This window comes from Helicoverpa zea, chromosome 26 (genome assembly GCF_022581195.2).
Source record: "Helicoverpa zea isolate HzStark_Cry1AcR chromosome 26, ilHelZeax1.1, whole genome shotgun sequence".
Taxonomy (NCBI): Eukaryota; Metazoa; Arthropoda; class Insecta; order Lepidoptera; family Noctuidae; genus Helicoverpa; species Helicoverpa zea.
The window spans coordinates 3960160-3972497 of record NC_061477.1 but is presented as its reverse complement, the minus strand read 5'-3'; the positions used below and the strand labels follow the sequence as shown (position 1 = coordinate 3972497).

General features: G+C 35.5%; 1 protein-coding gene across 5 annotated transcripts in view; it reads right to left on the bottom strand.

The window, feature by feature from the left end:
- LOC124643126 (heterogeneous nuclear ribonucleoprotein L-like) overlaps nucleotides 1-12338 on the bottom strand; it is a 441770-nt gene that overhangs the window by 15305 nt on the left and 414127 nt on the right. For all 5 annotated transcript variants that reach the window (XM_047181991.1, XM_047181992.1, XM_047181993.1 and 2 more), the window contains exon 6: nucleotides 4972-5055. In XM_047181991.1, the coding sequence (XP_047037947.1) occupies nucleotides 4972-5055 (84 nt within the window). The remainder of the gene's footprint in view (nucleotides 1-4971; nucleotides 5056-12338) is intronic.

Below are 12338 nucleotides of genomic sequence, written 5' to 3'. Positions count from 1 at the left end.
TGCTGCTGAAATCTTGCTCTCTTAGGGGTCGTATACTCAAATAATGTGGATCGTATATCGTATCTTTTGTTTGAGATTTATTTATTTTGTAGGTCACGTTTCTAGGGAATTAATGTGTGTAGCAAACATGGGGTCTAATCTACAATCAAGTTTTTGCAAATGTTTCGATGAATCGAATGCAGTAATGGACTAAGATGACAACTATCATTTTAGTCCATTACTGCATTCGATTATGCTCTATTAAAAAAAAAAAAAATACGAATTAATCAGGTTACTATAATACAGTAATAATACAGCGTAAAGCTTTTGGGAGTTGGTTAAAACAACTCCCAAAAGCTTTACGCTGTATTATTTTCAACTGGTCTTGTGACAATTACTTCGCGCACCCAGCTAAAAAGTATCCTAAAAATTGGCCTTCTTAGATAAATTGAAAGAGGTTTTCAAACCGGACCTGATCTGATTAAAAACACAAATGCACTATTCACAATAATAAGTACAGACCAAAGTCAACACTACCTTCTTCAAGACACAACATTACAGCATATTCGTTCCCATTTGAAGCCACGGTATACATACGCAAGGAAATCATTGAGGGCGCGCTACCAGCGAGTTTATGAATTATTTAGAACTAGCAACACCGGTGTACGTCAGGCCAGGGGTGCCACGTATCGATTTTGTGTGCATTTCGTTGTTACGTGGCTGTTACAAGGGACTTGGATATTTTGAGGTATTTAACGTATACGATTGGGGTTTTTCAACTGAAAATTAAAATGGGACTATAGATTTAATTAAAAATTTAAACGGCTTCATAGTATTATGTTCTTGCCGAACTACTGATATAAATGAGGACCCTATACATTACACACTTCATTATACATACATATATTCAGTTATAAAATTTTTGACTGCAAAATCATAAAGCCTTACTGACACTACCAAGAAAATATGTTAAAGTGCCTGAAAACCTACAGTACAATATTAGTAACTTAGTTGATATTTTTAAATAACATGATGTAAGTGTCATAATCGCTTGTCAAATAAATCTCTCATAATAAAATAATTAGTACAAGCGCAACACAGCCCAGTTAGCAGGAATCTAATTTCCAACAAAACACACGGTGCAATATTATGTTTAACAGTTACATTCACTAGTATTGCCAGCGTTGCGGCATTTAAATTTTATCGCCTTGCAACCCTGGGCGTTATTGCAATTCCCAACGGTACGTAGAGTACCCATTCTGCCGCCAGATTTCAACGGCGACGGACGCCTTTCACTCTCTCGCTTTTAAATGACTAGCTTCTTTTTATCTGCGCTCGTTTTCAAGTCCTCTAGTTTGTATAGTTTCTTTTAGGTAACGATGAGAATGGTTGGTGGGTAAAAGTGAATACTGGTAAAATTTATGTACATATTTTATATGCGCGATATATTATTTAACATACTTGATTCTATTTTTTCATTATGATAAAAATATGGACACTAAATATACCTACGATAGTTTTATTAATAAATTGCTACTGCAGGGCATAGGCCTCTCATTCGAGAAATGAATTAGCGGCAATCCCCACGATTGCTGATGACAGATTGGTGATTTCATACTTACAGGTTTCCGCAAGATGCTTTCCTTCAACATTACACAGTGACTTCCCTATAAATGAGCATTTACACTCGTTCATGGTAAGCTGGTGCGTTAACCAATAGGCCACCAGACCTTCCTACCTCATATAAATTAGAACACATGCATGAACTTTCCGAATGAAATCACCAACTCAGATAGAACCAATACCCATTTAATCACAAAAAAGTGCGGTTTTCAATTCAATTTCCTCACTGAGGCCGGATTGAGCACCATTTGTGAACCATTTAAAACAAATTTCGCTTTTATTCAAAACGAATGGCTCATTTGCTAACGTGTGATCCGCCATCTTTTATGCATGAAATTTTTCAATTCCGTACGAATTTTTACGTTTCCACGGCCAAAGGTTTTACGGTATTTTTATAGTGTTACACGAAGATTATACCGTTTGGTGCTCCGAGGAGTATTTTTTGAAAATTTTCTTCGTTTTTATTTGGGATTAAATTATGCATGAATAACCGTCTGCCGTTTTATGTTTTGCTTTTCTCAAAACTTCTTCAAGTTTAAAATGTTATGGGGGTTTTGCTACGTGAAGTTTCTCAGAAGTACTTTGAGATCTAGATTTGAGGAACTGCAATATGGCCATATTATCCTTAGAAATATTTTAGAAGAAGTCTTACCATAACGATATTTTAAAACTAACCACACAGCCTTTCCAAAACCATTTTAGGAATCCACTCTACCTATCATCAAGCACACTTCAGGCATATGTTTGGCTACAAATTTCGAGGCGAAAAAGATGAATAAATTAAGATATGCATGCAAACCGCGCGAATTTCACACGATTCCACTACATCGCTGGCATGAAAACCTTCGCTGATATTCTGTGTACATATTTTCGTGCATTTTTTGTGACCATTTGTTTTGTTTTCGCTAAATATTACGGATTGCACTGTTGTTGTTGAAATTGTGGAAAAGCAGATATGAAAATAATGGAAATGTGGAGTATTTTTTGTCTGTTTTATTGATTAATGCATCATTTAACATTAATAAATATGCATCTTCTTAAGAAGCAATATCCGACTGTTTAACTGACCTACACAATATCTTATCAATAAATATGAAGTTCTATAATAATTATTTTTTTAAGCTTTTACATACATTTATTTATTTCAGTTAAATGTCGGAACGATATCTTTACACAGTAGATTAAAAGTACTAACATCTTCACTATCAATAAATTAATCAATCAAAACCACTGCAATTCCTTCACAAAAGACCCAAAAACCCCCGAAACTAAAAGAGCAACTATCTTCATTCAAAACTCATCGTATGAAAATGGGCTCGACTCATCCCGTACAAAGTTCAGCATTTGGATAAAGCCGCGGCATTAGAAGCCTTAAACTCAGAGTAAGCCGCCAGCATCGACGGCTTCGGACACTTTCTACCAACGATTACTCGATGCGAATATTTTGGGGTAAAGTACTGGCTATGGTTTAGGCGGAGAGGTAGCGGCAGCGATTTTTTAGATAACTTGGTATTTTATTAACCTTAAAAAATAAGCATTTAATTATCTCTACTGTGTCCGTTAACTAACAATATTTGTTAGACCTGACTGAACTATGCATAGTCGATTGTGCGAGTAATGTGTCTTTGTCGGAGATAACTCCAAGTTTAAGTACCTAATTAGATAAAATAATTTCCAGCATATAACAGTGAAAAGTTTACAGTATTGGACTTTCAAAATACAGAATTATGAAGTCGCTACACCTGTTTTCTGAACAATTAATAGAAATAAATATGAATTTTCTATTTAAGGCCTATTCAGACCTAATCGGTATTCGCTACCATCGGCGGCAGAGAAAACCCAGTGGGTATGCGATAATATAACTGTTCACACCAAAACGGATTTCGCTATCCTTGTGGGTAGAATAACGCGCGGTAGTCGCGAGAGTTTCACTAAGAGAGGTAAGAAATTTTGGAGGAGTGAGGGGCGGGATGCATGCCACTGCTCCCGCGCGATATGTACTTCTACCCACAGCGGCAGTGAATATCGCTCAGGTCGCTCTAGCCGCGGTACTTGATACTAAATACCTGAGCGAAACCCGCGCGGTATGTACTTCTACCCACAGCGGCAGCGAATATCGCTCAGGTTTGAATAGGCCTTTATTCTTTATTTACTCTGTTACATGTAATTATATAATTTACTCTTTATTCTTAATTTACTGTTTGAGATATAGCAACAATTTGAGAGTTGCTAAATCTCACCGCTACCGCTTATCGCTACCCGCTGTCAGTATAGCAAGTCGTAACGCGGTGAAATAGATCTAAGTTTGATTGCTCAATGTTCAGGATTCACTGCGGGATATTTGACGAACAAAATGGCGAACTAGGAATGGATTTTACATCACAGTCAAGGGTATACCGTATTTTATGTATACTGGATATTTATTTAAATCTAAAATGTTAAAAGAACTCGTAAGTTTGTACGTTGTAATATGCTAAGTAAGTGCGATTGGTGAGTATCGTGAATTTATCCGTGTATGACTAATTGTTTTGAGACTTGGCTGAGGCACTGCCATGCCCCCTGATCATGAGTTATGCAGCCCAAAGTTTGGTTACTTTAATTGGCATTTAGATTAAAACGTGGAAATGAATGTTGTTTGAAATGCATCAAAATTTTCACTTTCAATTTTGCATTCAACATAGCTCATATCAAAGTTCACAAAAAACGTGAGCATTTTCATGAATTTCAATCTAATGTCACAGCATAGCATACATTTTAAAGTTCCCGTGTTTTCGGACTACCCTCCGTTCATTTCGTAGAACATTCTGGCAACTGTGACAATCTAGTCAAAAGTTAGGCGATTTGCGAAAGTTTCAGAGCTCTGCCGCTTCGAGTCCTAGTAAATAGTTTGTGAAGTTTCAGCTGCATACGGTTTTTGGGACATCGTCATATGGAGTGGGGGAATGAGGGTGAAGATATGTCTCTTTAATGTTAATGTCTGGGTGATAATGACTGAATTGTATAATATGAAGTTTGAAGTCAAACCACGCTCCGTCATGTTCTTAAAATAACTTACAAAGTAATTTGACGAATTCACAACACTGCACTTACCTTTTACAAGACAAAAGCACACACATTGAGAGACAAAACCAAATAAAAACTTAATTTGTAAACGATTGACCAGTCTTATCAAAACATGTCATAGTCTATTTAGTCTCACCACCGAGAAGTCCCAAAAATTGGATTATTTCATATTTTTGGTCTACTAACCTTTTTGGTATACTGGTCTGTTTGGTCTACTAGATTTTTAGCTCAACTGATCTTTTTGTTCTACTAATCTTATTGGTCTACTGGTCTTCTTAGTCTACTGGTCTTTTCTGGTCTACTTACTATAAGGCTGTGGTCTTCCACCGGTATACTGGGGAGACTGTAGGAGGGGCGCGCTTCTCTGTACAGGTGGCACATCTTCCGATACTGTGGACAATGGAGAATAATCGATAAATTAACTGTTAATTACCATTAATTCTATTGAAGCTGGGTCAGGACGCGAGCAGAAGGTTTCTGAGTTGAATGGGTTTTTCGTTGTCAGACTAAAAGTAATCTTGTGTGAATTGCCGTCGAGAGTCTGGTGTATTGACAGTTATTTTCCATTAATAAAATAGGTGAAACTTGAAATTATAAATGGAGCATAAGAGTTCTCTACGAAGAACAACTTTTCCTTATTCTAGCTATATTTGAATCACATGCAATGAACTGATTTTGTATATCCAGGGTAGTACCCGATTCAGATTATGAAGTAACTCATTTCAGGAACCACACAAATAAAAATACCGATTTCGACAACAGTCTATATCTAAATATACAGCCAAAATAAAAACTTTTGGTTTGACAACGAAAAAATAAAAATAATGATGGACATACTGATTTTAGAAGCATCTTGTTACTGGACTCGGCATACTTTTTGGGAGACTACGCTGTTTTCTGGCTATTTGCTAACTAAAGAATATTTTGATACGGTATACCTTGTTCAGAGGCTGCAAAATACAGCCAGTATCATACCTAAGTTATACTAAATCTACTCTGAAGGGCAATTATGCACCTACTTTTTTAAAATCCCACACTGAGGGTGTCGCGTCAAGTCCCTTCTGGAGCCCTTGGGGTACCAAATTCTTGGTTATTGAACCAATATGTATCAACCTCAGGCTCAGAAGCCACAAAAGCGGAGCAAATAAGTTTTTAAACAACCAATAGAATTTCTCCGCTCAAAGATACTATATCTAAACAGGCGAAGACAGGAGGCTTGAATAGCGAAATTCAAATGGTTGTTTTAAGACATCTCCGATCCGGTTAGGTAGGCCCAGGACCTATCTATACTAATATTATAAAGAGGAAAATTTTGTTTGTTTGTTTGTTTGGTTGTAATGGATAAACTCAAAAACTACTGGACCGATTTTAAATATTCTTTCACCATTAGAAAGCTATATTATCTGCGAGTAACATAGGCTAGGTATATTTTATCCCGGTGCGGGCAGTGGCTCCCACGGGACGCGGGTGAAACCGCGAGAAAACGGCTAGTATCGGATAAAAATATAAAGTAATACCTTAGCAACTACTAAAATTCATTTCCTATTAGTATGGACGGTGGAAACTTTTCAAACTCTTTTACATATTTAAAAGCAAACCGATGTTGACGTAAAAGGCTTTCAATATTGCAATAATGAATACTAAAACTTTTGAATTATGTATCGGAATGTTTTACTCACAAAAGATTTGTATGCATTATACACTATGTTTTGATATTGCTGAAATTTGTTAAAACGAGTTCTTTGGTTTTCTGTTAACCGCTATGTTCAAAAGAATTAAAATTTTACACTCCGACGCAGTTATAAAAAAAAACATGAATTTAAAAAAATAATTAACCCGAAACATTCAAGACACATTGGAAAACAAAAACAAGCAAAAGAAAATTCGCAGTAACCGCACAAAACTTTTTACAAACCACTCATTTCAAATATATTTCTTAAAAAATTGACCAATAATATTTCTTAAGTGATTTTTAGAATGCAATAACCGCACAACTCACGGTGCTCCTCATACGCCACTTCGATATCAACAGTCACGCCACACGGCGACGTCCAGACCACATGTTTGAACTTCCAGATTGGGGCAAAATGCGCCTTCTTGACCACAGGGACCAGGGTTTGGGCCGATTGGACCCTAGCGATGCGACGGCGGTCCATTCTTGCAGTAACCGTCGAATGGTTATAATTAATTCAACCGTCTTGGAATCGATACTAGTCTATGTTTGGACGTGGCCTTCGATTTTATGTGGCAGAAAAGCTAAGAAGTTCAGTAGAACTTTTTGAAGAATTTTATTTTTGAGTGGTAGGAATCTCTGTTGCTGTACTGGTCTTGGCAGCCACTGGCAATTTACTGTCTATACATTATTATTAAATGGATTGCGCACACATATCAACTTTGTCATATAGAAACCACACACTGACACACAAAAAGTAGATAGTTGCCTCAATTAATATTGCTAGGTGAGCAAAGCGCCTTAAAGATTCACTTGCTCCGTTCGACCAGCAAACGAATAAGTAGGTATTAAGGTTTTTTCTTAACACGGAATTTAGACATAACAAGTGACTGATTGATATCGAGCAAGCAATAAAAAAGCTGTGTAAAGTTTCCGAAAAATACATTAGTCAAATTGTTGATATGGAAGGACCAAGTTACAAACACATTTTAACAGCAATTTGTGACTTAATTACTATGGAATGAATTTAAAAGAAAACTTGAACTACTGCTCAGCTTATATGTATAGTGACATTTAAACAGTGTACCATGCATTGTACTCATGCATATTAGAGTACGTAGTTAACTACCGGCTGTCCGTATGTCAGGCTATAAATGAACTTACTGTATTATTGATTTTGACGTGATTGAAGGTAGATAGGTACTTTTTGCTTTAGTGTTTTTGTTCGTGATTTAGGAGACTTGAGGCTATACAACATTTAAAATACTTTAATATAATAATGTATAAATAAATAGGAAACATATTCTCAAATAAATTAAAATACTTTTACAGAAACAACCAAAGCAATAGTTCGTTTTTTGGAGAACAGACGTGCCACTTTTTTGTTGCGGCTGAGATGCCAATATTACAGATAGTTAAAGATTATAAATCTCGGAAGAGTAAAGCAAAGAAAATATAATCGCCGAAGTAGGACTAAACATATATTTCGTATTCTAGTAAACTCAGACATGAATAGCGATTACAACTTCCAGGCCTGTCACTTTCAAAGTCTCCTTTTTTTTGAGAGGAAAGGCAAAAACTTCTTCACACTTCATATTGTTACACAAGTTCGAAATTGAAACTTTTCCGGCCTTTAGTTCCAATCGACATTCACGACTGAGTTTTTGCAATTTAAACCTTAAGCACTAAAAAATAAAGTTGTAAATCTAAGACTCACCGTGGTCAAGTGACGAGTTTGAAGACACCCCTCATCCCACACCCGGCCTTCCCTGCACATATAAAGACGAACACACTCTTTATTTCTTTCTCAAAAAAAACTCAACAAACGTTATCTATGGTCACCACGCGTAGCGTTAACGGTGCATGCCAATTTTATTACAGAAAAAGCTACAAAAAAATAAACATAACAAAAAAAAAGATTCTTTTCTCGAAAGTTCGATAGAAACGCTTTGTATATCGTGATTGAGACAATTTGTGTCTGTGTTTTTTGATTTTTCTCTGTCTGTCTGTTCGGTGATCAGAACGATATACAAAATGTAAAATTTTAATAAAACATTATTTTTTTTCAGAGTGTGTTTGTCATTAGTCTTATATGTGCATGAAAGATATTATTAATATAATAACATTAATATTATAAACTGAGGTAGTACAGTCGAAGTTTGAAGCTGACCGCTAATCGCCGGCAACTTTTAGTGGCGCGACTTTTAATCGTCCGACGCAGTCGCGAAACTGCGACGCGCGGCTCTGTCAAACAGGTTTACAGTCGTTCATGTTAGACTATCATTAAAGTTTAATAGCAGATTCAAACTTAAAATGTATCTAAATGTCTGAAAGCTGAAAGAAGTAGCTGAAAAGATTAAAAGTGTGATGATATCTAATCTGCAATTAAACCTTGAAAATGATTAGAAAAATCGCGGTTAAAACAACATCATGCTGATTTTTGTATGCTTTTCCGCGACGATGTAGCGGTCAACTTGTCTTATCAGAGAGTGTACTTATGTATGTTAAAAGTATATAAAACGTATAGTGGATGCATAAGAAATATTATGTAGGACAAAAGTTTAAATCTCAACTAAAGCCGGGTACACACCATGCAATTAATTGGCAACAATTCTGCAGCCTATCACTCAATAGCATTAATAATATGGAATAAGTTATGATACAAATAATCTCCCGGTATGTGCCCAGCCTTAAGTGCTAAAGCATATTGTTTGAGTGAACCAATTGTTTGGGCTTATTTGAAAGGTATAAATTTTACGAGTTTTTCTTGCTTTTTCCTATAGATAAATGTTTCCTTAGCTTTTCCTGATATTATTTCTATAAAGTGGCAAAGTTACATAAGAATTGATTTACTTTGGAAATTATTTTCTTTACAGGAAATCTGGCTTCGCTTTTTAAAATGAATTTTAGTCGCCATCTCGTCTTACAAGATTTATTGCACTGGAGGACATAAAAAATGACCCAATCTAAAATAAATAAATTATGCCAATGATTCATACTAACACAGGTAGTGTTTTTTTTTTCAGTAGTGTTTCAGGTAGGTATTAGTGATAAGCAGTACGTACCATAGTTGATGACGCTCAAATGTTGTGATCCTGTTGAATTTTATACAACGTGTATCGTGTACTATGAAGTATGTGGAGTTTTATCAAAAATTAGCCATGTAGGCCATTATTAACTCTACTGCGTATTTCAAAATATGATTATTTGGTAGCTATGTTGACCAAAGCTTCAATGATTAAAGAATAATTAAGAAATACAGATGAAACTCCACATAACCTTTTTATTGAGTCAGAAGTGTACTATCCCTACACTTGTACATGTACAAAAATAGATGTATAAAGAAACACGTCATCTAAACTACTAATACATGCAACGCTAAAAAGCGACCACTAAATATATTTTCTGACAAAATGCAAAATATTACTAAAATTGATTCTATGTAAAAGTGAAATAATATAATTTCCTAAATAATGTTCACCATCCATGGTCTGCCTGACCAAGAGTAGCTTACCAAGTGTACCTTAAAAAAACTTAGGTATCAAAGAAAACATTTCTACAACTAAAAATATTTTCATTCAAGGAAAAAAACGCGACAAATACCCATCACTTAACTCTCAAGTGTTAGTTTTAACCCTTAAGAGCTTACGAGGGCTCTTCAACCCGTCCAATGCCGCGGTATTTCCTACCCGCACTTGAGTTAACGTGGTTCTATTTGTAACCTAACCCTTCATGTGCTATCAATCGGTTTCGGCCGAGATAACATTGTAGGACTGGTCTGTTAGGTAAGGGTTAATTTATATTCAAGTTCAATGGTGAGGGTTAGACGGGATTTAGATGGAGAAATTATATTACTGTGTAATATGGTAAAAACTCAGCCAAAAAAAAATACTTTTTAGACAAAGTAGTGAAAGAAGTGTTGCTATCCGTCAATGAAATGTTTTTAAGAATAATCTAAAAACAACACCATAAAATTATGACCGCAAAATAAAATGTTTGTATTTAACATTTTGGAATAGTCCTTAGATATATAAAATCTGTGTATGAATGTACAAATGGGTACAAAAATAAAACTGTTTAAGAAAAGAAGACGGATCACAATCCATACAAAATTGCCCCACGTCCTATAACAATGTGACGTATCTCAAAAAAAAGATAAAAATGTTTAAAAAAATATGGCATACTCTCCAATTCATTTTTTTTACACCTTCATACGAAAAAAATGCTTTAAAAATTGTTCAGGCGCTATTATGAAAACATCGTTCATAGGACTATTTATGGACTATTTTATTAAATTATTTTTTTGTTTGATAGGGTATACCTCACAGGTGGTCCCATATTCATCAGGTCCGGATCTGATGATGGAAACCCTGAGAAATCCAGGGCAACTTTTGAAAGTTGTAGGCATGCGCAGGATAAAAACTTGACTATAAGGTGTATGTCTTATAACAATATGCAACAGTAAAGGTTTGGAGCTGACCTGATGATGGAGACGAAAGAAGGTCGAGGGAACTCGACAACTGAATATGTAAACTACCTCGTGTTTGGGCTCATATTATTTGTATTGAATAGACCTTTGCAACAGTGAAGGTTTGGAGCTGACCCGACGATGGAGACCAGAGAAGGTCGAGGGAAATCGACAGCAAAATATTTAAACTACCTCAGAAGTCGGTGTCTAATGGATGTACCTAAGTTTATTTCCCCAACGACTTCTAGGCCGATGCTCCTAAGACTAGTTTTTTTTTGCTTTTCAATGTTTTTGGAAGTTTTTTTATCGTAAAAAGTTTTTTTTTTATTTTTGGCTTTTCAGTGACAAGCACAGTTGTCACTATCCGCATAAGTGTAAAGTTCTTATCAATACGAATAATATAAAACCAAACACGAGGCAGTTCACATATTCAGTTGTCCAGTTCCCTCGCCCTTCTCTGGTCTCCATCATCAAGTCAGCTTCAAACCTTCACTGTTGCATATTGTTATAAGACGCACACCTTATAGTCAAGTTTTTATCCTGCGCATGCCTACAACTTTCAAAAGTTGCCCTGGATTTCTCAGGGTTTCCATCATCAGATCCTGACCTGATGATTATGGGACCACCTGTGAGGTATACCCTATCAAAACAAAAAATAATGTAATAAAATAGTCCATAAATAGTCCTATGAACGATGTTTTCATAACAGCGCCTGAACAATTTTTAAAGCATTTTTTTCGTATGAAGGTGTAAAAAAAATGAATTGGAGAGTATGCCATATTTTTTTAAACATTTTTATCTTTTTTTTGAGATACGTCACATTGTTATAGGACGTGGGGCAATTTTGATCCGTCTTCTTTATAAAAACTTTGGTTTTGAAAGTGTAACAATAGTACGACAAAAAAAATATCAAATATCACTAAGACTCAATAGTTACAAAAAACCGATACCTAGGAATACGACACGCAATTTTTTGCTGTCAATACTGACCCCATTTTATTTTATCGATACCGTAAGTGTAACGCGATGCTACGTATGTACTTACAGTGATACTGACGAATATGTATTGTTAGCAAAAAACAGTTAAAAAATTCCCAAAATCTAGTCTTTGAGTATTAATTATGTTCGTTACTATAATAAAGTACTATATCTTCATCCAAATGTTTATGTATTAAAAAATTGTGCGTGCAATAAAGGATAATATAATTAAAAAAATATAATAAAATATTACATAACATAGATAAGATATGTCCACGCGAACATAGTTTTTCAGATTTTGTATTACTTGTAATTAAAAGTTATATTTTTTTATATTTCCCACAGGTTGGCCACCGCAGACGGGAAAGGCCCCGGAATAGATGGCGTGACGATCTGGACGCCTGCAACCCTGACTGGTGGGACCACTCTAAGGATCGAGAGGTGTGGAGACGAGATGAGGAGGCCTTTGTCCAGCAGTGGAACAATAAAGCTTAAGAAAAAAAATCTACTATATACAACTTTCTACTAAATATTTCCGAAATCAATCCATTAGGT